This window comes from Sceloporus occidentalis, unplaced genomic scaffold (genome assembly GCF_023333645.1).
Source record: "Sceloporus occidentalis isolate IW3139 unplaced genomic scaffold, rSceOcc1.0.p SCAF_5, whole genome shotgun sequence".
Lineage (NCBI taxonomy): Eukaryota > Metazoa > Chordata > Lepidosauria > Squamata > Phrynosomatidae > Sceloporus > Sceloporus occidentalis.
The window spans coordinates 113,356,725-113,384,716 of NW_028316985.1; the positions used below are offsets into that span (position 1 = coordinate 113,356,725).

Below are 27,992 nucleotides of genomic sequence, written 5' to 3' on the forward strand. Positions count from 1 at the left end.
TCTTCCAACTCTGTGATCTCTGCTGCTCCCCTTTCCACTCTTCAACAACATGAAAATGGCCATTTGGGGCTGCAGCAGAGAAAAAACTGGGTTGGGGAGGGGAGTTGCCCTGGCACATGTATGGTAGTTATGTGCCAGAGATGAATCGTCTGAACCAGAATCTCAGCTATTATCCAGGGTAGCTATTAGCTATGGGTAGCTAATTTTTGCTATGTAGCTGCCATCCACATAAGAATAATAAAAACAAAATCGTTAAGTCACTTAACATTAAGCTTCTTGGCAATGTGTCAGATTTATATCTTTGTACTTCTTTGTTTCTTTGCATTTTGTGAATAACTTTTCTAAGATTTCTTTTTCTTCAGATTCTTTTTGTCTAGAGTTTAAAATGGAGCTGTATGTGATTTAGCCAAGAAATATAAGTAACATATAAATTATAATAAGTGCAAACCCAGCCATGCCAAGGTTAAGATCTTGGAGTTGCGCTGGTTTCAGTGATGGAATACATCAATGTTTTGGGCTATGAGCTATGCACATGTGCCAGGAAATCACTGATTGGACTCAGATTACCTTAATTCAGCATGCATGGAAACCAGAATTATGAATTTTTCATTGAAATAATTGGGATTTCGGAGCTCCTGTTTTAGGTTGGATCATACTCTATAGTATTTTTTGTAAAGCAGGATTATACATTACAGCTAGTATGCACAGAGAAACTTGTGTACAGGACATTAATGTTGTCGTTTTATTATTAGAACTTTATATCCTAGCTTTTCCCAAAGCTATTCAAAGTCTCTTACAAATTTAAAAGCATTTTGTTCTGTAAATACATTGGGCTGAATGCAAATTTGGTTCATTATTATTATTAACCTTTATTTATGAAGTGCTGTAAATTTACACAGCGCTGTACATACAATCTTTTTAGTTAGACGGTTCCCTGCCCTCGGGCTTACAATCTAAAAAGACAAGACACAGAAGGAGAAGGGAGTGGTGGAGGGAAAGGGTAAGAGGTCCAGCAGTTCCTCTCTACCTCCGAGGCCTGGACCAAGGCAGATGGACTGGAGGGAGGGCTTGGCTTCATAATGGATGGTTATTTCCCAGTGAATCAGTGAGAACTAATCTAGTAATGACGAACTTTTCACACTGCTTTCAGTGGTATCAAAGCTGAACTAACTTGGAATGGCTGAAGCCCTTGTTCTCACAATAAATGTGATGGGTTTAGACACTTTCAAATTTGTCTTGTGAAGTTTCAGGATCTTACAGATGTACTCAATGGTTCCATTCCTCCAGGAAGAGATCCTTTCAATGCAAGCCTTAGTATTTATTAATTGTTTTACTCTTCCTTGTTAAGCAGGAAAAAATAGCTTATGGAAAGTATCATTGTTTTAAATTCCCATTTTAAAAAAAATGTGAATTTAAAATGTGCACAGACAACAAATACATTGACATTTGTTGTTTAATCTGTTGTGAAAATATGAGAATACTAAATGTTTATAGCTCTTTCAAAGAGATACTATGTGAAAATACGATACTGAGAAGAATGTTTATAGTAGATTGGCCATGCCTCATTGAGCCTGTAGCTATGCTTTTTGGCATCTAGGAATTCTTATTCTAAATATGCTGAAATAGAGGGATACTTTATGAGTTGCTGACATCTTGTAATACAAGAAAGACAGAGAAATACTGAAAATAAAATATCACCTAGAGTTCTAGGGGAATGAAGTACATTGTTGTCTGATAAACCTGTGAATGTTATAAATTGGCTACATTTTGAATGTTACAGCTTTCTCTCCATCTGAGGAAAAAGTAATTTGGGATACAAATTAGTAGTTTTACAGTTGCCCCTCCATAGCCACAGATTCTTTACCCATGGATTCAACCACCCATGGCTTGAAATTATTTTGGTTTTGTTTTTGTTTTTTAAAAAAAAGCAAATTCCCAAAAGCAAACCTTGGTCTAGCCATTTTACATAAGGGACACAATTTTATTACACCATTATATTTAATAGAAATTGAGCATTCAGGAATTTTGGTGTCTATATGATGTCCTGGAACCAAACCTCAGTGGATATAGAGTGCCCACTGCAATCTTATACAGAACAGCCTTGCCAGATCCTTATAACTGTTGGAAAAGAGCTATAGGACAGCACCTGCATCAAGGATGTGCTAATTCTGTACTGTTCTATTTCCCCATCCCACCACTGTCAAGTCCCATGACCATGAGAGAGGTAGGTAGGTAGGTGAAGAAGCAGTTCTCCATATTAAGGAAACAAAATAAGATCACTCCCCATCTGAACCATTTTTCTGTCTACCTGCAGTCCTTTCAACTTGAAGCCCTTTTACACTATACAGTTGCAGTATTATGATTCCACTTTAATCATTGTCATGAACTGAAGTATTCAGCTGGCCTCCCATGATGTGAATTGTTAACTTAGCTCTACTGCTTGCAATTTACTGGTCTTACTGTGTTGTATTGTGGAAATACGCAATACGGTGTTAAGTACTAGAAACTGTTGATAGCATTCATTTGTGCCTAACAAGCAGATGGAAGAGAGCTGAGACTATCTCAAGAAGACCCAAAGTCGTTCTCTTGGGAATATTGGTAGTGGGTGAAATGTGGGGGAAGGAGGGGTCTGTGGGGAAAAGTAAGGAAAAGAATGTTTTGTTTCTGTAATGAGAAAGAAGCCTTCCAAAGATTTTAAATTGTATGTGCCTTAATTATTATGCCATGCTAATACTTGCTGGTTAGTTCTGAGAGCAACTGTCTCTGGTCTGCATTTCTGGTTGCTGAATAAAGGTTTTCTGAGTTTTATTACTGAAGCCTGGATTTCTGAACTAACTGGGTACCAGGCTTATCAATAGTCACAGGAACATCCTTTGGAATCCCAGTTTTGTAGTTTGTTGAGGAACAAGGGCTCACTGGCTCAGATTTCTAAATATTCTTTCCTAAACTAGAAACACTTGGATTCCATGTGGTTGTGGTAGTTAAAATGGAGCAGAGTGCTATAATTACATAGTGTGAAAGAGCCCTCCATTGCCTTCCATTCCTTGCATCATTAAATGGCCATATTACCACTACATGTAGCTTGACATCTTCCTGAAGGGGAGGATTTGGGCAATTCACAAGGAGCTAGTAAATGCCCCTTTGTACACCACCCAAAGTGAGATGGGTGCATGTAACTTCCACCTAATGTATTGTTGTTTTTTAATACAAGTGAAAAGTATTTTTCTAGGGATCATTCTGCTTTTTCATTTGCAAGGAGGTGGGAGTTGCATTTGGTTACTGGAGTTACATAGTTGAGCCCCTACAACATAGATCATGATGGGGAGACTCTTTGAAAGCATAGATTAGAAAGGGGCCACCAGGACGATTAAGAGACTAAAACAATTCACTCTGAGGAAATGTTATAGCATTTTTACTTTTTTTCCTTAGAAAAAGAGAGAGTGAGAGAGTTATTCATTGAATACCAACATCAGAATATCCCATGCCATAGTATTTCTGATTTCTGTGTTTGTTAGTGTGAGTTGGACTGGTGGGGGGGGGGGGGGGGAACTGACAGGAAGAGAATAAACACATTTGAAGTGCAGTGCTGTAGAAGAGTTTTTCAGATAACATGGACTACCAAAAAGATAAATAAATGGGTCATAAAACAAATCAAACCTGAATGCTCTGTAGAAGCCAGAATGACTGAACTGGGTCTATCGTGTGATTAAATGACTCATTAGAGAAGTCAGTAACACTTGGTAGAGTGGGAGGCTGCAATACAAGTAGATAGACTGAATCAAGGAACCCACAGCCCAGAGTTTGCAGAACCTAAGCAGAGGATGTTGATGACACAGTATCTTGGAGGTATCTCATTTATAGGATTGCCATTGCAACCAATGTGACAGCAATTAACAACACAACAAATAGGCACTTAGGATGTGGAGGAAGTAGGCGTTCTTCTTCTGTCGCAATACTAGAAGCTGAATGGTTGGAACTATGGCATGGAGGAAAAATGGAAGTACAGTATTTCCAAACCATGGAATTCATTATTCCAAGATGTATTGATCATCTCCGACTAGGATAGCTTTAAAAAAAATTAGGCATATAATGAAGTGTAAAGCTATACATGCTTTTGCTAGTCATGATGCCTATGTATTCCAGTATCAGAGGCAGTGCACCTCTTGCTAGTAGTTGCTGGGATACATGAGTGAGCGAGAGAGATTGTGCTTGTGGCTGGGTGTTTCCATAAGCACATTACTGTGGGTCATTGTGGGTACAAAAATGCTGGATTAGATTTGCTGCAATTCAGCTGAGTTCTTATGTTCTTTCCATCTTGGCTGTCAGCTGAACATTCCCCACCTTCTAAATTCTTCATTCTCAAGCCGATTTTCCAGAAAAGGAAAGCTTTCTTGCCCAAGATGGGATGTCCTGCATTTTCTTTCTGTTCCTTCTTTCTCTTTTCCCTCAAATAGTTGCACGCATGCATAGGCATTGATTTTTCCCCATTTTCTGGGTGTGGTGGAAGTCTTATCTGAAATTGTTCTGTAAATCTTGAAATTCCCATGGGTCCTTTCTCTGAATAAACTGTGACATTCACCACCTAAAGTTGGAAAACAATGGGAATGATTTATCACAAGATTCTGACTCTTATATGGTTCCTACCTTTATGGGGTCAGTAACTTGCCTATGTTAGCCTCATAGTATATTTAAAAAAAATAATTTAAAGGATGTCATAACATTTTAATTATTTCAGAATTTTGAGCAAAGGGTAAGTAGCTTAGAACACCAAGGAGTTCAAATGAGCTATCTGGAAGATTCTTACATCCATCTACCTGTAGCTAGAATATGAATAGTCATTTGTTTTGATGGATTAGCACATTTGCTGGTATGGATCCTGTGGGATATTTCAACAGATGCTTCTTTATACGTTGTGTAAGTTGGAAGACATGCTTACATTTGTGTTTAACAGCATGATTTTAATATTAGGCTAGCTAGCTTTTGGGTTTTTAAAAAATTGCATTCTGATGTATCTTTTTAATATTTATATGAAAGCAAAAAGCCTACAGCCAACAACTTGGCTGGTTATTTTAAGCCAAGTGTGAACTTTACCTTTTCATTTTCTAGCCATCTGTGCCTTTCCTCTCTTTTTTAGTTCTTCTCATAAACAAAAAAGAATGTTGCATTATTTAGACTCAGACGTAACACAGAGACATCAAAACTATCATGCAGAAAAAGGAATAATTTTAAAGGCTTACAAATGAACATGTATAATATGATTAGCCCATTTTCTTAGAAGGGGCTGGCATGGGGTACTGGTTTGAGCATTTGACTATGATTCTGGTGACAAGGTTTTGAATTGCAGCTCAGCCATGTTAACCTACTGGGTGACCTTGGAGAAGTCACACTCTCTCAGCATCGGAGGATGGCAGTGGTAAACCCCCTCTGAAGAAACATTCCAAGAAACCCCATGTTAGCATTCCTTAGGGTCACCATAAGTCAGAAACGACTTGAAGGCAGACAAAAACAAAAACAACCATTCCTTTAGAAGTCAGATATATTCCAGTTCCATTTGCTGTGTCACTTTATTTGTATGGTACTATCAGACCTTAGGAAAGTAATTCACTTAGACTACAGCTCCTGGAATTCCCCAGACAGAATAGTTGCATGTGTACTTGCAAAGGTCATCCCCACCAAGTAGAGAAAGCAAGGGAGGTGTAGAAGCCCCCACCCCCCAACAGTTTTGTTTAGGTTTTAAGAAGCATGTAAACTATATGTTAATCTTCATCCAGGTAACAGAGGGAAAAGACTATGGATGAGAAAGCACAGAGAAGAGCCCACCAACTGCCAGCCCACTAATGGAAACTACCCAACAGGTTATCCTTGGGCAATGTTGTTGCTTTGTGAAATTAAAAAAATGCTCACCTTGTGGTCAGTTTTAAGGAGGTGGGAAATAAAGGCAAAGAGGAAGAGTATATAACTAATGCAGTGTTGTTGTTGTTGGTTTTAATTTAGGCTTAGCAACAGAAAGAGACTTGAGTCTAAAGGGGCTGTACAGACCGCCCCTTTTATTGCCAGATCGGGATTACAGCAACCACACATCGCAGCCCTGTTCTTGCCTTTCTGTGGCCCAAAAAGGAGCCACAAACAGCTGCTCCTTTCTGCGCTGTGGAAAGGGTGCTGTAGCTGCTGACGCCGCAGCTTTTTGTACTCCTTTGGTGCAGCACCAGAGAATCGCTGTGATGCCATAAGCCATGTGGTGCAGTGCACAGAGTCACACTGGCCTGGGGACGGAGCTGGGGCATGCATCATATGGATGCCATGCCCAACTCCACACCTTGGTGGACCTTAATGGCTGGTCTGTACAAACTCTTTAAGGGATTGGGCTAACACCTTCAGGGAAATAGTGGCTGTTAAGATATCTATTTGGGAAATCATAGAGATCAAAAGTTCTTTAAATATTTGTTATGAGCATAATGTCATAGTGTATTGATGTTAATCTAAAACTTCATCAAATTTGTATTAGGATGTTAAAGCCAATAGTCAGGAAAAACTGCATTGCAGCAGAATAGCAATAGAGAGAGGTCATTAACGGTATATCTCCTGGGTATTATAATGTGTTACACAACACTGATCTTATAAAGAAATTAGGATAGAAACCAAATTTCTGGCAGAAACAATGTGCACGTCTAATTGTCCAGTGAAGCTCATAACTGTAAGTATTTTCACAGATTAAATGTACTTAGTCACCAATAACATTGTGAACTCTTGCCATACAAATTAATGAACTACAGACTTTTTGTTTTGCTGTTCGTGCATTTGGCATCTCGTCAGCCTGAACAAAAAGAAGCTACTCAGAGGTGCTGTTAATAATATTACAGAGCTTTTACTGGAAAAAAGTGGTTTACCACCCAATCAGATGCATATTTACTTGCCAATAAACCCATATTGTGCTCACTGGGAGTCCCAGTTAAGTTTAGACAATTAATTGTTAGTTATTGTCATAATCCTGTGAAATAAATTGATATTCTCACTTTGCAGATATGAGGTTATGAAATGTATATTGTCATGTTCAGTAAGGTTATCTTAATAGGTAAGAGAGAAATTGAGTTGTGTGTTCCCTTGATATTTTAATATGTCTGCAAGTTTGTAAAGTCCATTTTTCTTATACTGAATTATATCTCTGCTGTAGAGTTCTCCTTGTTCACAATCCAAAGAACTAAGTGTGGTTGGCATTATGACAGTAAGCCAGAAAGGAACCTTGAGTTTGTACATGTCATCTCTCCCTTTGTTCATTTAGTGTAAAGAATTTTTTCCTAGTTTGTAGCAAAATAGAAATCTGGCATTATGAGAAGACTGTCAAACAGCTTGTGGCTTGTCTTTGCTTTGCAAACTTGTATCTGAACAGGGTTTCCAGTTCTAGTTCATAGGCAAACCTTGACCATAGATTTGTCAGTTTGGGTGCTGAATTTGTGATGACTTCGTAGTCTCAGAAGGAACTAATTAAGCCAAATTATTAGTTCTGTTTTTGGGTCATTTAAAAAACAATATTAGAGGGCTGGCAGAGGTTCAAATAGATGACATCTTGCTACCAATCAAAATTAGTGTGTATAATAGAAGCCTACTCTGGAATCAACCTTAGTTTCACAACAATTCTTTTTATTCAGTAAGTGGGAGGCTTTTTTTTGTGTATGTGTGTGGGAAGTACAAATTTAGAGCTATCATTTTACAAGATTATATAGATCCAGTCCTTAGGTGGGAACCACTAATATTTTCAGTGAATTAATCAGATTGACATATGGTACACATCAATGTCTTAAAACTTTCTAAGCTGATAAAAGAATTCTTACAGTTGATATACAGGCTGCTGCACTAATGCACTGTCACAAATTATGATTTGCATTGAAGGACCCCTTAGCACATATTTTTTTAGTGTCTGGAGGGCCATGTTACCAATCCACATTGTTTTGAATGCCTTATATTTTAAAAGTTATAGAAGACAAAGTACACACAGGAGGCATTCTTTGTGGGCCATCCAAACACTGGAAGTCACTTTTCTGGAGGCTTGCTAGTCTTGAAAATCTTTCAGAGTCATCATAAAATACTTCTATTTCATCTGTATTCTAACGTATAGGTACTTTTGGAGGGTGGTGATTGCAGTTGGAACACTTTCTACATGTTCAGTATTCATTGTTCTGTCCAATTTTACAGAAAAAAAGAGCATGTATTGCTGTTGCAGTCTTGTGCAAGCAAGGAAAAGATGAATTATGCAGGTTTTCAGTTGCAGTCAATCAACTTGCTCATTTCATGATGCTTGTTCAAAAGATAAAATATCTCAGATGGTTTATTTGAGCTTGCAATGTTGATTATTTACTACGAAGACAATACTTTTACTTATAAATCTCTACTTACAGAATACACAGAAGCTCACATGGGCAAGCAAATCTACCTGGAGCCTCTCGGAAAAAGTCTTCTGAGATATACCAGCTTGTATGCTAGGGATTATATTTGATTTCGTTCACTCATATCTTTGGCCATTTGCCTCTTCTAAAATATTTGTGAGAGTGGAGCCAGGAATTTCTTGATTATTCTTGGTATATATTTCAAAGGTACAAGTGGGTAAAGATGCATGTGCAAACAGCTGAAAAAAGTGTCTGGGGCTTCTGTAATAATGGCCTGAAACAGATGGGCAAAAAGCACCATCTTCAAAAACAAACAAGCTTCATTTATGTACTGCTTCATACTGCTAAGCAGTGTCTAAGTGGTTTACAACTGTAAGCTAATTTGTCCCCAACACTTTGAGTACTCATTTTAGCAACCTCGGAAGGATGCAAGCCTGAGTCAAGCTTAAGCCCTTTTGCTGGTCTTGAACTCGCAGCCTTGTGGTTTTGAGTGAGTGGCTGCAGTGCAGGCATTTAACCACTGCGCCACCAGGCCTATCCAGGGACGTGGCGTGCAGATGATGCACACCTCCAGATCAACCAGAAGCTGCACTGAGACTGGCTAACGCAGTCCAAAACTGGCTGCAAAAGGAGTGCAAAAAAACCTGCTCCTTCCCGGCAGTCCATTCTGAACTGTGGCAGCAGCCAGCGTCAGGACTGTGGTGTCCAGTTGCAGCAGTCTCACATCAATCAGGGGAGGGGGAGGTCGATCGAGGCTGGAGCAGTCTCTGGCTACTCCAAGCTGCCGGTGTCTTTCATCAAACCAATATTAGGTTTGATCCTTTAATACAGTTTTTCTTTGAACAAGCCTTTAGGTATTTGGTTTTTTTCTCCTTGTTATGTTTATACCATAGACTAGAGTTGAAGAAGCTGCCATTTTTGTCAAAATCACTGGATTTTTTCTTGTTCTAGAGCAGTGATTCCCAAAGTTGGTGGTAAGCCCCCCCCTCCGGGGTTGGTGGAAGGATCCAAAGGGGCTGTGAGGTAGAAAGGGGGAGTGAGGGGAATACATGGTGGTGGGGTGACCATCAGTCAAAGTATTGATGCGCAGGAAAAACAAGGAGAACCAGCAGTCTTTAGGACCATGGTGGGGATGAGGATTACATGAAACTTCTTTTCAGGGTCCCCAGAAAATCGTCACACAGCCTCACTGATCATTTTGTGTGGTGGTGTCTCCCACTCTTTGCCTGCCCCTGTGAGTTCATTCCCTTACTGGCCTCTTTCACTAGTAGTGGCAATTGGAAAACTTGTGCAAGGCTTGGGCACAGGACATCGCTTCTGTGGCTCAGAGCTACACCATTTTGGGACAGACTGGAGCAAAGAATTGGAGCACATGGTGGCGGGGGAAAAGTGGAGGCAAAAAGGAGCTTTTTTGGGACCCTGCTTAAACTTTGTGAGCTCTGGTGGGACTTGGCTAGCAGGTTTGAGTTGCACTGCTGCTCCTGCTTCCTTTCATCAGATAGGCTGAGAGAAGAGGTAGCAGAAGAATCCTTTTTTTTTTTTTTTTGTGGGAGAGTAGACACTTGAAGCTGTGTGGGGAAGACATGTCTCTGGGAAAGGAGTATTTGTGGTTAATTCTTGGAAACAGTCCTTTGCCTTGGAGCAGCTCCTGTAGTTAAAATCTCTCCCGTTCTGACCCACACCAGTCTCCAGTCCAGAGCATGTGGCCTCTCTAAACCCCCTACACACACACTAGCTGCACCTTTCTCTCAAAAATGTTTGGTGACCGCTGTTCTAGAGAGAGATTTATTGTATTAAAGCAAATCTTTATTCTAAAGATTGTCTGTAACTGTTTTTCTAGTGTGACCTCTTTGCAGGTTTGTACAGCTTGGTGTGCAAATAAACAGATCAAACAACACAATGATACATGGACAAGGAATATACAGTGGGCCCTTGATATCAGCTGGGGTTTGATTCCAGTACCTCCTCTGCACACCAGAATCCATGGATGTTCAAGTCCCATTAAATAAAATGGGACAGCAAAATGGTGTCCCTTATATAAAATGGCAAAGTCAAGATTTTCTTTTTGGAATTGATATATTTTCAGAATGTTTTCAATCTGGATGGTTGAATCCATGAATAGAAAAATATCGTGGCTACAGAAGGCTGACTGCTCAGAGGTTGCCTGAAGGGAATCTTTTGCAATGGCTAAGCAGTTCTTAATTTGCATTTCAATTCTCATTGTAGACAAGTTTAATTTTACCTGAAGAAATGTGGTTCTAAGGATTGTAGCTTTCACATTCCAAATTAACAATGCAACCTGATGTAGCTGTGCCACTGCATTTTTTTTTTTACAATATAGAAGGTATCCCCCCCCCCCATGTGGGAGAGGTGGGAGAGGTCAAGCATAAGAAGCCTTTCTATGTACCAATTTCTCTGATCCTGGCTGGTGGCTTGTGTTTGGGAAGGAACCCTGTGATTGGTTCTTTCACTTTAAACATTACAGCGATGCCATAGGATAAAGCCTAGAAATTGCACATTGTTTGTAGAATATCCAAGCGTATCTTATGAATTATGAGAGCTAGTGTGGAGTAGTAATTTGAGTGCTGGACTAGGACACTGGGAGATCAGGGTTCGAATCCCTGCTTGGCCGTGGAAACCCCCTGAGGAAGGCAAGGGCAAACCCCCTCTGAACAAATTCTGCCACGAAAACCCCATGATAGAATCACCATAAGCCAGGACTTACTTGAAGACACACAACTGCAGCTATCTTTCAACTCAGAATTTACATTCTGGGGGCAGAGGGAGTATTAAGAGCTCTTATCATTGTATCACGTGCAATGATTTGGTGACAGTTACCAAGTGAAATCATTTGAAGTACTGGGAGAATACATGAAAACAGTCTTGTCTCCTAAATTTCAAAAGAATTTGTTATCTCTGCTTCTGTCCTCCTGTACATCAAAGGGATTTATTATATTTGCTTCCAGAGCTATTTTTAAACAAAAAACCTAATAAGCAAATCATACAGTGCCTTTCAACTTTATTTCACTAAAAGAAATGGAAGTTAATTATGATTCGGAAAGAGATATGTGTGAGAGTACAAAGTATGTAAAGTGGCAGGGGTGCATGCACCATTCCTCAGCATAGATCTTCATGCTACCTCAGCTCCCTGAACTCACAGGGATTGCATGTTTTGTGAGAAAGGAAATAACCAGGTCAGCTGAGCCTTGAATAAGTAAATAAAAATAATTTGAACCTTGCAGAGAAAACTTGAAGCCTTCTTTGAAAATGAATACAGAGACAACTTTTTTTTCCACCAGTCTTAATTTTTCATTTCCATTTTGGAATCCAGGCTTTTAGATCTAAACGTTTTTATTTTTTTTAATATGCTGGGTATAACTGGGGGGTTATCTCCTGTTTTTCTTTTTTCTCTCTGTTTTGCTATTCACATATGCTCAGTAAGGGATTCTAGAAGGAGTTGCTGTTTACTTTGCCTATTACACGCAAAGACTGCAGAGGTGAACAAAATATGACAAGTCTATTAAACTGAAAATTATATATTGACAAGAATAAAAATGTTATGGAATGGACAATATAATATGTGCAGTACCCAACTAGCACAACAAGAGACAATCACATGTATGCCAATAACCATGTATAGGAGGCAAACAGAGTATAAACTACTAATAGAAGTATGTATGATTTATATGCAGTTGTAGTTAATACTACAGTACTAATCGGGTGCAGTCTCAGTTCAGGCCTAGTTTAGGGACAGAATCAGTCCTGGCAGCTCTGATGGATGGTCTTCATTGGGAAGGGAACTGGGGAGGAATGCTCCTGTTGCTCCTCCTTGATCTCTCAGTGGCCTTTGATGGCACTGACCCTGGTATTTTCCTGGGCCAGCTCCACTCCATTGGATTGGAATGATTCCATTCCTTTCTGCAGGGTCAGTTGGGGGTAGTTGGGGGTCTGCCCCATGTACATAATTTAATCATTTCACTGAAAGATCTTCATTTGTTGACTGACAGTAGGTAAAAAATGCTAAAGGTGGAGGCAATGTGTCCACATCACATCTGTATGTATGTGCTGCCATTGAATAATACGGGGCATGGTGAATCGCAGATGCTCCAATCTGCGGATTGCTAGCCCACTGAGGCATCAGGCCCACTAGTACCTCCTTGCACAGCAGTTTTCCTGGTGTTGCACAGTAGCTGCTACTGGTACCTGGTGCAGCTGTGACCTCAGACCCAAACATTCACAGTTTGGCCAAGAGTATTGCAGGAGGGCTGTCCACTTGCCCTGCTGAAAGCTGTCCTCTTCCTAGACCTTCATTTAAGCGTTCTGGTGGAGCTTTATACTTTAGCCATTGATTGCTACCCTTGATGTTTAATTTGTTGTTTTTAATAAGGTTTATCATTTTAATTACTGGCTTTTATTGTAAATCACCTAGAGATTTTTTTAAAAATGAAGAACGGTATAAAAGTGTTCATAAATAAATTAATTGCTTTGGCTTTGTGAAGACCTTGCAGCTCTCAAGGGCACCTAGCTGCTTGATGATGAGTCCTTCAGTATATATTATTGCCTAAACATTTGAGTGGCTCTGAGCTAAGCACCAAAGAGAGATCAAGAATGGAATTCAGTACAGTGTATATGTGGATGCAACTGGGAATAGAAAACAAAATGGGCCAGTTGCTAATAAATAGTTTATTCAAGTGGATATTTACTAATGAATTGTGCTTGAGCATTCCTAGGATATTTTGTTGAGCTCATTGTTGTTTCATCACCATAAATAAATATCTGTTTTATTCTCAAACTGGAGTCTGATCATACACACTTTGGCTTTGATCCTGGTGGTCCTTAATGGTTCTAGAGTTGCTATTATTTATTACTTCATATATTCAGCAGTTATTTAGTAAAAGCAAATGCAAAGTGGCTTCCAAACAATGTATTTTATTGCAGCAAAAATTCTGAACATGCCGATAAATAGTAAAATGGTATAATTAAACATCAGTATAGAAATCCTATTAACAAAAATAAACAAATTTTAAATATGTTTTATTAATAAATCATGGTATTTACATGAATATACATTCATCTAATATCTATGAATTTAATCGATTCAGTTTTAACAATAATAAAACATCTTCTCAACCACCTCACTTACATATTTCTCATTATAGTAGCTCCCTCACCTATCTTCTCTTAGTCACCTCTTTCCTTTACATTCTTTTCTGTGTTGTACACCTTTACCTTACATTTTCTCTCCCTTTCTCTTCTCATCCTCTTATATACTTATCCTCACCCTCTCACATGCTCACCATCCATACAAACTTCTTTCTTGCCAATACTATTTGTTTATCTTTACCTCACTTGCCAGCCACCACCTGGCAGCCCTAGGCAGGCTGAGTGAACCGGTGAGTGGGGGAGGCAGGTGAGACCCCCACCATTGCCAATGCATACTTGCGTTTTTTCCACTTTCGTGAGGATCTTGCACCCCTACCCCCCCCCCCCCCGTGAATGTGGAGAGCAGGCTGTAGTTCCTTTCCCCCTTTTTAAAGTCAGTCTATTTGAATCTGAAACATTTAGAGCTGTCAATTTATACATCCTTAAGTCCCAAGGTTGACAGCATTTCCCACCTTTTGTCTAAAAACATTAACACCAGGATCCATTCTTTGTTAAAATTTTCTAATGTTCTATCTTTGATTAATTGTGTCAACTTGTCCATTTCCATTGTATCATACAACCCTCCCTCCTGAGTCAGGATACTATCTTCCTTCCATTTAGAATTCTTGCAACAGTGACCACGTAACACAGAATCTTTCCAAATTCTTTGTCCAACGTATCATCAAAAATACTCAGTAAGTAAAATTCTGGTTTTATTTGAATCACCTTTTTCAGGATATTGTTTTCATATTATGTATCTGGCTCCAGTATTTATTTGTACATGACCACCAACAATGATAAAACGTTCCCGGTACCTTTCTGCATTTCCAACATAAGTTACCTTTATTTGTATATATTCTCAATTATTTGTCTTGGGTAAGATACCATCGGCATACATTTTATAACAATTTTCCTTTAGACTCTGGGACATCTTTGCCCATGTTTTTTCCCACTGGGTCAGTTGCAGATTATCAGTTGCTGAGTATCCCAGATTATGTCCCCATTTAATCATGGGATCTTTTATAATTTCTTCTAGTTCGATTCGCAATAAATCCTTATACAAGTTTGCAATAACTTGATTTGAAAAGCAAAAAGGGGCTAAAAAATTTTTTAAGTCCATTCCATGTCCCTTCCTCTCTATAAGAATATCTTCTCTACACAGCTTGTACAAAGCTCATATCATTGCCTAGTTGTAGTAAGAGAACTGTTTTGTGAGGCATGTGAAAATGGGCCCAGTAGATGGAATCACAGTGCTTTTAAATATATAGCTTTGTCCATGTGATCTTTTCTCTTTAAATACTACAGTCTTTCAAATTCAGGATTCTGCTTTGAAGTAAAGCCTTTTCTCAGTCTGCTTATTATTCAAGGGCTGCACATGTTGAGAAATGATGATTAATTACATTGGAAGTTGTTCTGCTGTCTTATCTTTCAAAACAGCATGCGCTGAGCAAAAGTAGAGCACTCAGTTGGCAGCTTTAAGTTAATCAATTTAGCCCGCTGCCTTTAGAAACCCAATGCAACATGGGAAATCCTCACTTTTAGCCCATGTAAAATTAATGTTAATAAAAACCAATATTCTCTTTCAACAATTCTGTTTATTTGGAAATAGATACAGGAGGATAAATTCTTCAGAAAGGAAAATAAATTCTGCTTGAATCTAGCAAAAGTGTGCCTGGAGTTGTTGACTCTTGAATTGGTTAGCACTTCAAATTTCTTGGGCAATTGCATGTTCTAAAAATGTCTAAATTACTGTTCTTTATGGCAGGCTTGAAAGATGAAACTAATGTCATTGCACTTATTTGTCTCTCTGATTGTGCCTGTGCTTCCAGAACGCAATATACAATAGCTACAGTATCATGAGAGTACAGACAACGAAGGTTGCAGAGAAATGGCAGAAGCCAACTGATTCAAAGTGCCAGGGTCCCGCATACCCAGCCAAAGCTTGAAACAATTGGATTCTTCTTTTTAAACTACAACTCACAGAATCCCCAGCCAGTATGGCCATTGGCCATGCCAGCTGGAGAATTCTGGAAGCTGTAGTTCAAAAGTAGTTTTTGGAGATGCTTTAACTGTGCTAAGATGCTGTAGTATAGGCATCCTCTGTGGCCTGAAAGCCTAAGATTAAGCAGGTTTGTCTGCCATGAGTGAAATAACACATTGAAAAATTCCATTACCATCCTATGGAAAGCAGAACTCAGAGGGGAAACTTGTCTTCATGGATCCATAAGCTTTCCAGCAATTTCTAATTCAAACTGAAATCAGCAAAAGTTAAATGTTATTCATGGCTTGAAGCATTGGGCACTTGGTGATTCTCAGGCAAGTAAACAGACAGATTGCAGCGACAATACTGCTAATGTTTTCACATTGTATAAACAGCCACCAGTGCTGAAGGCACCAAGAGGCTGTGCTAGGCAACCTGTGCAAAAAGTAAGAATTCTCTCACGTAGCTTCTGCAGCACAAATAGGTCGTACAAAGAGTGTTCCAGGATAGCAGTATGTGCTTGTCTTGCTCTCTCAAGTCATCATCTTCTCCACCACTAGTTTGTTTATTATTTATTTCAAACATTTATATCCTTTTCCTTTAGCCAAAAAGGTTCCCAGATTTAAGAACAGTTAATTTGTAAGCTTATGGATAGGGACTGACAGCCGTGACACATAAGAGCAGAGGGATGGGGAGAAAGGAGGGGGGAAATTAAATTCAGCAGCAGCACTGGCATGATGAAGGTGTGTCTGTCTTGTCTTTTTCCTCCTCTGTGGTGAGAGCAGCGCCTTTCTTTTTCTTTTAAAGTCATTGACACTTGGTATCCGCTGGGGCTTGGCTCCAAGACCCCTGTGGATGCCAAAATCCATGGATGTTCAAGCCCCATTAAACGTATAGTAAAATGGTGTCCCCTAAATAAAATCAAGGTTTGCTTTTTAGAATTTATATACTTTTTTCAATATTTCTAAGCCGTGGATGTTTCAGTTCATGCATAAAGAATCCATGGATATGGATGGCTGAGTGCATGCATTTCATAAACTTAGTTTATTTTGACTTTCTAAATCTACTGTCATTCAAAGTCACTGGTGACCTTGTAACTTTTCTGTGCTTGACACTTTGATTTTCATTATTTATTTATTTGACTTGGCTCTTCAAATGATCTCTGCAAGTAGCATAGATAATGATTTTATCTATGTTGTTGTGTACCTTCAAGTAATTTCCAACTTAGAGTGAACCTAAGGTGACCCTATCATAGTTTTCTTGGCATGTTTCTTCAGAGGGGCTTTGCCATTGCCATCATCTGAGGCTGAGAAAGTGTGACTGGTCGACAGTCACCCGGTAGGTTTCATGGCCAAGTTCAGGATTCGAACACTGTTCTCCCAGTGTCTTAGTCAAGTGGTCAAACCACTACACTGCCCCTCCGTGATGATTACAGACATATAATCTGTCCGGTATCTTGTACAATGATGATTCTTGAACAGAATACTCCCTATCCTCTTCTAACCATTTCACTCTTTTGTCAACAAATAGTCTTCTCTCCCTGACTCATTTATGGTTTATTTGAAGAAATGTTGCCTTGGTTATTTTTATATTTATATGCTTTTCAGATGCTTTTTCCTTCCTCCGGCTTTATTGTTAACTTGCATCTGATATTTCAGCTTTGTGCTCCTTCTTGTTCTCCTAACTTGAGCAAAGCTTTAATCTTCAGGAGAAGTGGTTCTTTCCTTGTTCTGCTTTCAGATCAGTTTTAATGTAACAGCTGAGAAGAGATTTCTGCTGTTCATTAGGAAACTGCCTCCACCATCTATTATTTATTTAGGTTTATAATGATTTTGTAGTTGTATGAGTCAATTTTTAAAATTAATACCTTATCCTTGTAAAATGGAAGAGAGGAATAGAAATTGAAATAAGAATAATCCTGTGTCTAACTTATTTATTATTATTATTATTGTAGTTTATTTTTATAGCACTGTAAATGTACACAGCACTGTACATACAAAACTTTCTCTGATATAGATATATTTTTCCAAGCAAGTGGTTTCTACCAAAGCATATCATATCACTGGATTTTAAAATGTCTGTCTGTCAATTTACAGCAACCCCATAAATTTCATAGTGATTTCTTAGGTAAGGAATACTCAGATGTGGTTTTGCCAATTCTTTCCTCTAAAATGTAGCCTACAAGCACCTGGGCTGATCCTGCTTAGTTCCAAGAGCATAGGAGATCTGGTGCCTATAGGGTGTGTAGGGTCCCTTTTAAAATGTAGGGGTGGTTATCTTATTTCCCCCTCTTCCCCTAAATGTTTGTAAAGGAAAGAGTTAACAGAATGAGCAAGCAAGAGAGCTTCTGAAATACAGCAACATTTTCTTTGTCATTCTGTGGGTTGGAAGAGGAGCTTGTGGGCAGCCCCTGAAAGTGCTTTAATGTAAACTGTCAGTGCTGATAGAAGTTAATGATACAAGGATGAAGAGGCAAGCAAGAACAAATGCAGTTACTCCTTTACTGTGTAGCTGGTTGGCATTCTTAATGCAAAAAGCAACTTGGCTTTTTCTGTTCATCTTTTCCCTCTGGAATCAGCCCTGCTGTTTATTTAGATAAGAGAAGGTTTTCTTAAAATCCTTTGTCCCATATTTGAATGCTGTATTTTCTCCCCTCCTCCGCCCCATGCCCCTCAGCCATAAACAGGCAGACCATGTGTTTCTCTTGTCCTGGTTGGATGCACAAATCTTCTTTATGTGCAGTGCTGCTTGCCCCGTTGCCTAGACGATAACTTGCTCACACTGAAGATGTCTGGCTCTCGCAAAGAGTTCGATGTGAAGCAGATTTTAAAAATCCGATGGAAGTGGTTTGGTCACCAGCAAGCTCCTCCTAATCCTAGTGGCGATTGCCAGCCAGAAGATTTTTGGGACAAAGGACATAACACAACAACTAGTGGGATAAAGTTTTTAGATCCAGGGAATCTGTCCCTACCTTTTGCCTCAATTGGTTTCCAAAGGTCCAACCAGAAGAGTTTCCAAAATTCGTCATCTTGGCCAATGGCATCCAGCTCTGAAGTGCCTACATTTGAGCTCACCACAGAAGACTGTGGAGGTGCACACTGGCTTGAGAGAGCCGAAGCTGAGGAGGGAATCAGTGAAGAAGAAAATGTATCTGATAGCAGTTCATGCAGGTTGTTACTTTCTTATTTTGAGGAATGATTTCGGCCATATATTTTTGTGTGCAAGATTAAATGGCGGGGAGGGGGGTCACAACGTTCCATTGCAGTGCTACAAAAATACTGACAAAGCCTTGGAGAACTTAGGAGTGACAGTATAGAAAGAATATAGCTGTTGGTCATATTGGTAGCCTGTATCAAAAGTATTTCATCGCAGAGTAAAAAGGAATTGGTTTTCTGTAACAGCTACATTTTCAAGGCTTGGGAAAGGAAGCTTGATATTTTAGCAATATATTATTTTGTGTGTTCTGTATTTTAATTTGTTGTGTTGACCTATTTTTATGGCTCCTGGTGCTTTTACTCTACACTGATTTTGAAGTGGAGTGGGAATAAAATTTAAGGTTTGTTTGAGGCTGAAAATAGCTGAATCGAGGTTGGGTATCATGTTGTAGAGAATATTTTGCTGTGGATGCCTTTGTCATGTATCTAAATAATGTTTTACTATATAACATTATGCATCTAAAGATGTTAGGTCTTGTGTTTTTTGTTGCTGCACTTCTATTCATGCTGACATGGGAAAATGTCTTGTTGACTTCATGTGTAGGATTGCATTGTGAATGTCTTCTGTTGACATCTATTTATATTCTAGTATAATTTTATGTAATAATCTTTCCTTTATGTTTTAGAGGAAGGTCAAATTTTTTTCTTCTGCCTTCTTTACATCACTGAGATAGATTCTTCAAGGTGGTACTTTTTTAAAATGTATTTTGTTTCTCTTTAAAACTTAAGTGGCAAGTGAGCTTTTTCTAAATATTAAAAGTGGTTGCCCATGGTTCAGTCTCATTATCAAACTGTATTCAGTTTGCTTTTTGCTTTTTGTATATAGAAAAAATACTGCACCAAGGAAAGTGGGTTGGAAGAAGAAAATCCAAACATTGCCTATACCTCTTTTTATGTGTCTGTAATTGTCATGTAGAATAATTATACAGAAGTTAAAAGTGGGTGTTATTTTTAAATCCCAGCTATTTGAACGAAAAGCAACTTTTTAAAAAAAATCCATTGAATTGTAAATTTATTCAACTGTATAAACAATTAAAGGAAGTGGCAGGAATAAAGCACCTCAGGCTGTATGGTGTACTATGTATTTTAGTATTTTCAGCAACGTCTGTTCGGTATTTGTACAAAGCATTACCAGTAGTACACAAATTTATGCTCAATGTATCAAATGAATGCCGTAAAGAAAAATCCCAGTCCTGCAGAGGTGTTCCTCTGGAGCCTAAAACAGTAAAGCACAGCAATTTTGGTTTCTTGGTAATCAGGTACCAGAGACTTGATTCTTCAAAAAGAAAATGACAGTATTTAAATAAATGGGAGATAAAGGTAATAATATACATAAGTTTGTAGATATGGCTAGAGTGACAACATTTCCACTCATGCACCCACGCATACACAATAGCAGCTATAGTCATACTGTTGTATGTACGCATGCATATCTATTATGGGTATGTTCCAACCCCAAGTTTATCTGCAATGGAAGAAGTGGTGTAGAGCTGCTTGCAAGTGCAGACAAGGTGTGGTGGCCAGATATATGCCATTAATTTTTCACCCAGCCCCTATGACTGCATGACTATACAGCATCATACCAGACCATGTAGAACCCTATGTCCTTCCTGGCAATGTGGCCATCCCCAGTTAGCTCAGGCACACAGATTTGCCTTTAATCAGAAAATACTCAGTATCTGGCAAGAGAGGCCAGGGGTCTTGTCTGCCTACCTGAAGGTGGTACTTGATCACTTTACCTTGTGCAGATGTTTTGTAAAGCTTGGAGAGAAAGTTGGGTAGAACAATAAGTTCAGGGTTTGGGCCTGGAGTGCTCAAAGTGTGCCAGTCCAGACAAGTACTTTCTCCTGATTAGGGGTGTTCAGGTTTCTTCACTGAGGTCCTTCCTATGTGGATTCTACTAGCTTGGGGACCAGTACCCAAGTACCTATTCACATCATCTGTTCTTTTCATATAAAGACTCTGATGAGGCTAATATTGGTGATTTCACATTTATACTGTATTTCTTTTCCTCTTTCCTGCTATTTTCAATGTTTGTTAGAGAAGATTTGTCACTGAGAGATCAGAACTGTGAGCTTTCTTATAAAACATAGCATACCATGTTTAATTGTAAACCTTTTCTGATTTTATTCAAAGACTTTAGCGAAAACCATGAAAATTGGAAGGGGAGAGGAGCCGCCTTTAAAAATACTAGCATAGTTTGTGACTATCTGTATTCTGCAACTTTCTCCTTGCTGGACTCATTCACTAATATAATATAAGAAATTAAGTAAAAATGTCTCTTGTGCATATGGAATGCATTTATATAAAAATATGAATTATCTTGATTGCCCTGGATCTCCTTCACCATGCAAAATTTAAGGATTATCATCAGTCTAAGCAACACAAACGTCTCTCATAGAATTTAGGAAATATACCTTTTCTTTAGAAAGTATGAGTGATAAAAGAGAAATACAAGCAAAATCTGTGTTCATTTTTGTCATAATTACATCAGTGTTTACAATTTATTTCTCCTAGTTTGAACTGTTGATAGGGAGCCAAGACAAGAAAATTTGTTTACACGTCTTTTTGTTGTCGTGATCGATTCCTCTCCAGCATCTTTTGTATGTAATGCTACCTTTTGTGGAAATGCTTTATTTGTCCTCTTTCACTGCTGTTTGCAAGGAGATAACATAAAAGATAAAAAAGTTATTCCAATCATACTTTTTTTCTTCTCTTTTTTGTTCTCCAGTTTAGTAGCAGTAGACAGATATACTTAACTGTCTGTTATGCAAGTGTGCTTGAAATCTACTACAGACTTCATACAAGACTGTGGTGACTTAATTAGGTGGTATATTGTAACAACACTACAGCGTGGCAGTTTGTATTAGTTGTGAAGCTATATAGCTTGTGGTTTAGCTACTGAAATATAAAGGTAAGAAGATGCCTGTACTTTGAACATCTTAAAATGAAAATATAGAATGAAAACATTTTATTATTTGCAGTTTTATTCTTAAAGACTGAAGCCACAATATAATACACAATTACCTGGGGGTAAGCCTTATTGCACTTTAGTATGCTTACATTTGAATATATGTGCATTGTAGTGGAGGGTGCACTATCAAGGAGATCGTAGTAGGAACGTTACCTTCTGTGAATTGGTTTTAGCTTTTCTTGTTGTATAGGATTTAGGCACCTTTCTCAAGCTTAGTGCAAACACTTACCAGTCTTCAACACAAAATATTTTGTCTGGAAAAAATGTACGGTACTTTCCTCCTACCTGAATAACTGTCATTTGTGATTGTGAATGCTTGGTGGACTGTAGTTGTACATATATGATAATAAATAAATGCATCTTGTGGATAATGGCTGATGTGTTGCTGGAGAGCATTAAAATAGTTCTACCTCTCCTACGTGTGTCATATGATAGAATAACACAATTTGGCTCTATGGAAATGAGCCCCTGTGTTTGCACTTTTTTTTCTCTTTCAGGCCATGTTGGGGATGTGGTATTCAGATGACACACGCCCTGAATGTGGCTGGAAGCTGCCATGGGCACTGCTTTTTCCCAAAGAACCAGTCCAAAAAGGAGCAGTAAAATACGTCTGCTTTTTGGGTGTCTGGTTCAGGAGTGTGGTGGCACCCAGGCCAAGGTCAGGGATGTGTGGCTGCCATGGTCCTAGGGCTAATGGCCTTGGCATGATCCCAGCATGCACCTTTTGTGCCGTCTGCTTCACCCCATATCAACAAAAAAATACCAATTTTTGACATTGGCTTGCAATCTTTGATGGCCAAGTGTAAACCATGGTTTGCCTGTTTAGATACAGTAGCTTTGATAAGAGACATGTGAGAAAACAAGCAAAAAACTTACTGGAGCAGAAGTTAACAATTGGTAGATATATTATATGTAAGACAAATTGTTACAACCTTCTTAAAGCAATTTATTACTGTCTCATATATTGAGTATTTATTTAGTGCACTCCTCACGAGCAAGAGAACTTATTAAATCCTTTCTATAGAATGTGTCAAACTCCAACAAGACCTTACCACTTGATGAACCTTAAGAAATAATTATGAACTAATATTAATCCGTTTGGGTGGCCATCTGAGTAGGAGGAGTTGAATGGGGCAGAAGTGTCCCTCTGCCAGCAGAGAGGACCCCCCCACTACCAGGGAAACTGATCTGCCACAAACAGGGCATATGGCAGGGGGTTTTCAGTTGATATATTGATTGAGGGTCCAGAGAGCCGAGGAGGTGCCTATAAATATCTGATGCCCACCTCAAAATGTGAAGGCCACCATTCCATTACATAACATATATTTACTATGTCTTTCACCACCGAATCTGAGACATTCTTGTTTTAAACTACCTTTTCAGAATGTATCCTCACAAATCAGAATGACAGAAAGGACTAAAAGATTCAGAAAAACTCATTGCATTAGTTGATCAGGCTTATTGTTGCTTTGTGTAAAGTATACTGTTATCTGATCATTCTTGTGCACAGAGATTAAAGCATTTACGAACGTTCACCAGTGGTGGTATTCAGATAGCCTGAGGATCGCCATCATGTTCAATTATGCTTTCATAATCATTTACCAAAAGTTGTCTATTCTGTTTATATTTTATCAGAACCATATGTGTCTACAAGAAGGAAAAACTACAATTTTAAAATGTCTGTTTATACCATTATCTTTATTGAAAATATTTAATTGAGAATTTAAGGTCCATTTTTGAGAGGCCTATCTTGTTCCACCTTGTAAAATGTATCTCAGAGGCCCTGGGTAGTAAGGCTCCTTTCCCACTCACAGGGCTTGAACAGGATGGACTGAGGAATCTAGGAGTTAGATCTATAGTGATTTTGACATAAATATCATCAGCACCGTATTTGATATTGGTATTCAATTTGCTCAACAGATCCTTTCCCACTAAATTTATAGGTGAGGTTGAATAAAAAAGCATTTTCATCATTCAGGGAGCCAAGCTGGGTTCTAGCTGGTTTACTGACATGATGAGGGATTGTCTGACTACCCACCCCAACAACATGGATTACAGTTGGCAGTAGGTTTTACATTAGGTTGCTTTGCAAGTTGAAGTATAGACTAGCAAGCTTCAGAATCCAGCAACATTTGGTGGACTTTTCCATTATAGTTAGTTCAATATGTCCCTGTTTGCCAATTTGTCAGATAAAGCTAAATTAGTAGATTGCATTGGGGAAACACTGGCCTCGTAGTCTAGTCATTAGTCTGTTCTGTTGTGGCTGACCTTCCCTTTGCTTTCACTTTATAAGACATCGGATGTGCAGTTGCCTTGGACAAATGTCAACAACATTTGAGTAGTATATTAGCTGAACAACAGTGATTTCCAGCTTTATACTTTCACACAGACACAAAGATTTTCTATCAGCTTTCTGGAAAGACATTTAAAGTGGCTTCTTCAAGAAAGTTCCATGTATTAAACTCAGTTTGCTGTCTAGAGCCTGGCTCCAAAGAACCATATGAAGTCCCCTTCTTGGGTTCTTTCCCCCATCATTCTGAGATGGAGCAAAGTTGCACTGAGTTTTAAGGACTAATTATCATCCTGTGCAGGGGCTGCTTTTGGAAGGCGGAGGTTTGGATGCTTTGTGCAAAATGCTGAGTTTGTAATGCAGTTGGTCTAGCATCCTTATGCAGCATGACCATGTGTTTATGGGATATGTAGTACTGCACACAGGGAACACCAGCTTGGATTAACTGCTTTAATGTTTGGTAGCTTCTGAAAAAGAGAAGCAGGTTTCTTTGAAATATATATTTGTTATTGGAGGATAAATTATTTTCAGACTCTTCTGTTTCTGGAAGGGGTAATGATGATTGTTCTTTCCAATAATCATACAGCCAGTATTCATGGGGAAGGGGCTGCTTATAACCTTCGGAAGAGAGGAAGATGCCTCTCAACCATACTTACTGGAACCTTGGCAGTCACTAAGCCATCTGCTGTTCCATTTCTAACTGGTGTTGGAAGATAAGCTAGAGGTCACTGCTGCTTTCCTTCTACCATCCACCCATAGATCTTCTTAATAGGCTGTTAATTTTGAAACCTAATTATGATCACATAAATGCCAGGGCCATTAATTGCATCTTTGCTGAACAATTAACCACTTTCCCAGGCACAAAATATTCATTAGCATGGTGCTTCAGTTGACTTGAGTGAGATGTCTGGAGCATGTAAAATGATGCTTGTCATTTGGATATGTCTGCAATAGAAATGTTTCAATTTTGTGTACTCTAGTCATTAAATTGGTAAAATATATACTAGATTGTGAAGAAGTCTGTCTAGTTATTCAAATTAATATATTGTCCCATGCTCTAAAACTCTTTCTCCCCACTTGTTTGTTTATTCATGGTATTTATATGCTACCCCATAACAAAAAGGTTGTTAGGACATCTCACACAATAAAACAGCTTATAAACTACAACAATCAGATAATACCCCCAAACTTTACAGTGATTAAAGCTCATAATAAAAGCATTAAAACTTGCTTGTTTATACAGACATTGTTTTAAAACAGTGGGGCACCTCCCATTAAAAATTTAAATGAAGAACATACATTTTTTTAAAAAGTGTTGTGTTGACTTACTGTTCAGGTCACACCTTGACCTATAACACTTTGTTATAACTCCACATTATACATTGCTTTTGTCCATTGATGCTTGAAAATGAAACAAATAATATAGACACTGTAGACTATAGAAGCAGTTTGCTGTGTAGACAGTTGTTGCTGAGAATGCCAAAGAAACAATGCTTTTAAAACATTTTCTCATTACATTCACTGTTAGTAGCATATCCAAAGGGAGAAGAAATTGAAGCTGTATAAGATTCTGTCGAAAGTACATAGAAGTGAATTAATACCCTATTAGTCTAAGATGTATACAATGTATTTATTATTTTACATATATGCTCCACCTTACCCACAATGTGTGTAGAAGCTGACATACGTTGCTGTGTCCTTCTGTGTCCTCACAACAGTAATGAGAGAAAGTGACTGCCCCAGGGCCACCCAGGTGGTTTCATGTCTGAATGGGAACTTAAATTTATATCTCCCAAATTCCGGTTTAGTACTTTAACTGCTATACCACACAGGCTTTCAAATAAGAGTTGTGTAAATATTTTCAAATTAATTTTTAAATTCAAAACTGTTACTATGACAATTTTTGAATGTGTATATATTTTTCTTCTAGGACTTCCACTAGCAGCCAGACTCTGGCATCTTGTCATACAATGGAACCCTGTACATCTGATGAATTTTTTCAGGCCCTCAACCATGCAGAACAGACCTTTAAAAAGATGGAAAATTACCTGAGACACAAACAACTGTGTGATGTGGTATTAGTTGCTGGTGATCGACGCATTCCTGCACACAGGTAAATGTGCATGTAACCCCTTAAAATACAGTTTGTTTCCAGAACTTACTATTGTACTTCATGGTCTTTTTACATCATACATATGGGTCTGCATACCTGTGCATAGCAAGCTCTGAGAAGCTTCTGAGAAGCTCAGAATTTCATGGTAGTCCGCATCTCTCCTCATAAAGGCATGTGTGAGAAGCCTGCTTATTTCTTTATAGCTGGAACTCAGAAAGAACCTCTAGCTGGCATTTTTTTTCTTTTTTTCTTTTATTCTACTCCTCTCATTTTTGTCCTTTGTTCCTCTGTTTAAAGTTTCATTGGTGATAAAGAGATTGTTTGTACCAGAGGCCTGTAACCTTATGTGTCCTCTTCAAACAATGCATTGTTTGACAGTTGAAAGTCTCCCTGGCTGACAACTATGATAAATGTCTATTATACTTGGGGAGACTCAGAAATCTGACAAACGTAACATTAACCTCAGCTTTACGTGGTGATCATAAAGATTCAGTCCATGGAAATGTGTACAGCTGTGGTGGTACTGATAATTTGTAAATAAACTTAATACTTTGCTCTGGGCAAAAGATTTGAGAACACTCACTACCAAAACTGCTACACTTACTTCAATAGTTGAATTGTAGTAGTTGAATACTGAATTTTCACAATAATCAGTTGGCACACTCCATAATGAACCTTGAGAAGAGGCTCACAGGAGTAAAAGAGCCCATAAAGAAAAAGAAATCAATTCAAAATTTATTTCAATCATAGAGCATCAAGCAAGGGAGGAAAAAAATGGGGGAGGAAATATTATGATGTTTTATTGAAGAGATTCCATTACTTTCCATACTTGCAGTCTCTCCTTCAGAAATGTTTGATATAAAATTTTCACCTGTGGGACAAGATGGCAGTCCAGACATTCAGGTTTTCAGCTCAGGGAGAAATGTGTGAAGATTCAGTGCAGTCACTGCATAGTGCCCCAAGTCACCATTCATCTATTCCTAATTAGAGAAGTAGTATTCATCCTACTAAGACATCTCCTTCAATTTCAAAGATACTGCTCTGAAAAGTGACACCATAAACGTTCACTGTCTGTATATCATTTGTATGAGTTAGTGTTCTTCAGCTTCTGCCAATATGAACTCTGCTGAAGTCTAGCAATCCTCCATAACTTGTTTCTTTCAGACTTTTATCAGCAATTGTTTCTAGGGTGGAAATGTTTAGTGTCTCACTCCTCTCCCTAATCATGAAGGGGCAATTGATCCCTGTTGCAGAGTTCAGACTTTGCCTCAGCCACCAGTAATCTAGAGGGTGGCTGCCAGCCAAAGTGTCCAAATCCTCCTCTGTTTATTTCTGTTTTGCCCTTCTTGGTAATTCTCTGATGAGGAAGGGGACTCAACAAGATAAGGCTTCATAACTTCTTATTTTGTAAAGCATCACCATCCCTAGCATTAGGATCTCTATGACTGTTGTGAGTTGTCTGCATCCTTGCACAATTAACAATGATGATCTAGTTGTAAGTCCTGCCATAAAAAACTCACCTCAACACAGAGCTTCGCCTCATTATCAGTCATGGCCTCCATGACTTTGCACTTTGCCTTCCCTAAAAGATCTGTCAACTCATTCCTTCTGTTGTGCTCCCTTTGAAAAACTCCCTTGAATGACTTCTGTGATTTCTGTTCCATCTCCATCTGTGATAGCATCACCTTCAGTTACTACTTCAGTTACTACTATTATATCTGCTGTCTCTGCTGCGCCTTTACCATCTGTGATGCAGACAGTATCCTTGGTCCTATGGTGGACCAAGACCTCCAATCTCACCCAAGAAATACTTTTTGCTCCATTGCAGCCAATACTAATTTTACCTTATACAGTCGGCCCTCCATATCCACAGATTCCTTGTCTATGGATTCAAGC

General features: G+C 38.7%; 1 protein-coding gene across 7 annotated transcripts in view; it reads left to right on the forward strand.

Annotated features, from left to right (window-relative positions):
• KLHL5 (kelch like family member 5) overlaps positions 1–27,992 on the forward strand; it is a 57,793-nt gene that overhangs the window by 5,086 nt on the left and 24,715 nt on the right. For 3 of the 7 annotated variants that reach the window (XM_089525102.1, XM_089525103.1, XM_089525106.1), the window contains exon 2: positions 25,914–26,096. In XM_089525102.1, coding sequence (XP_089381228.1) covers positions 25,914–26,096 — 183 coding nt within the window. Of the gene's footprint in view, positions 1–5,771; positions 5,856–6,673; positions 6,695–18,266; positions 18,675–25,913; positions 26,097–27,992 lie in introns of those variants that run through there. The other 4 variants (XM_089525104.1, XM_089525107.1, XM_089525108.1 and 1 more) reach the window with 4 other exon arrangements.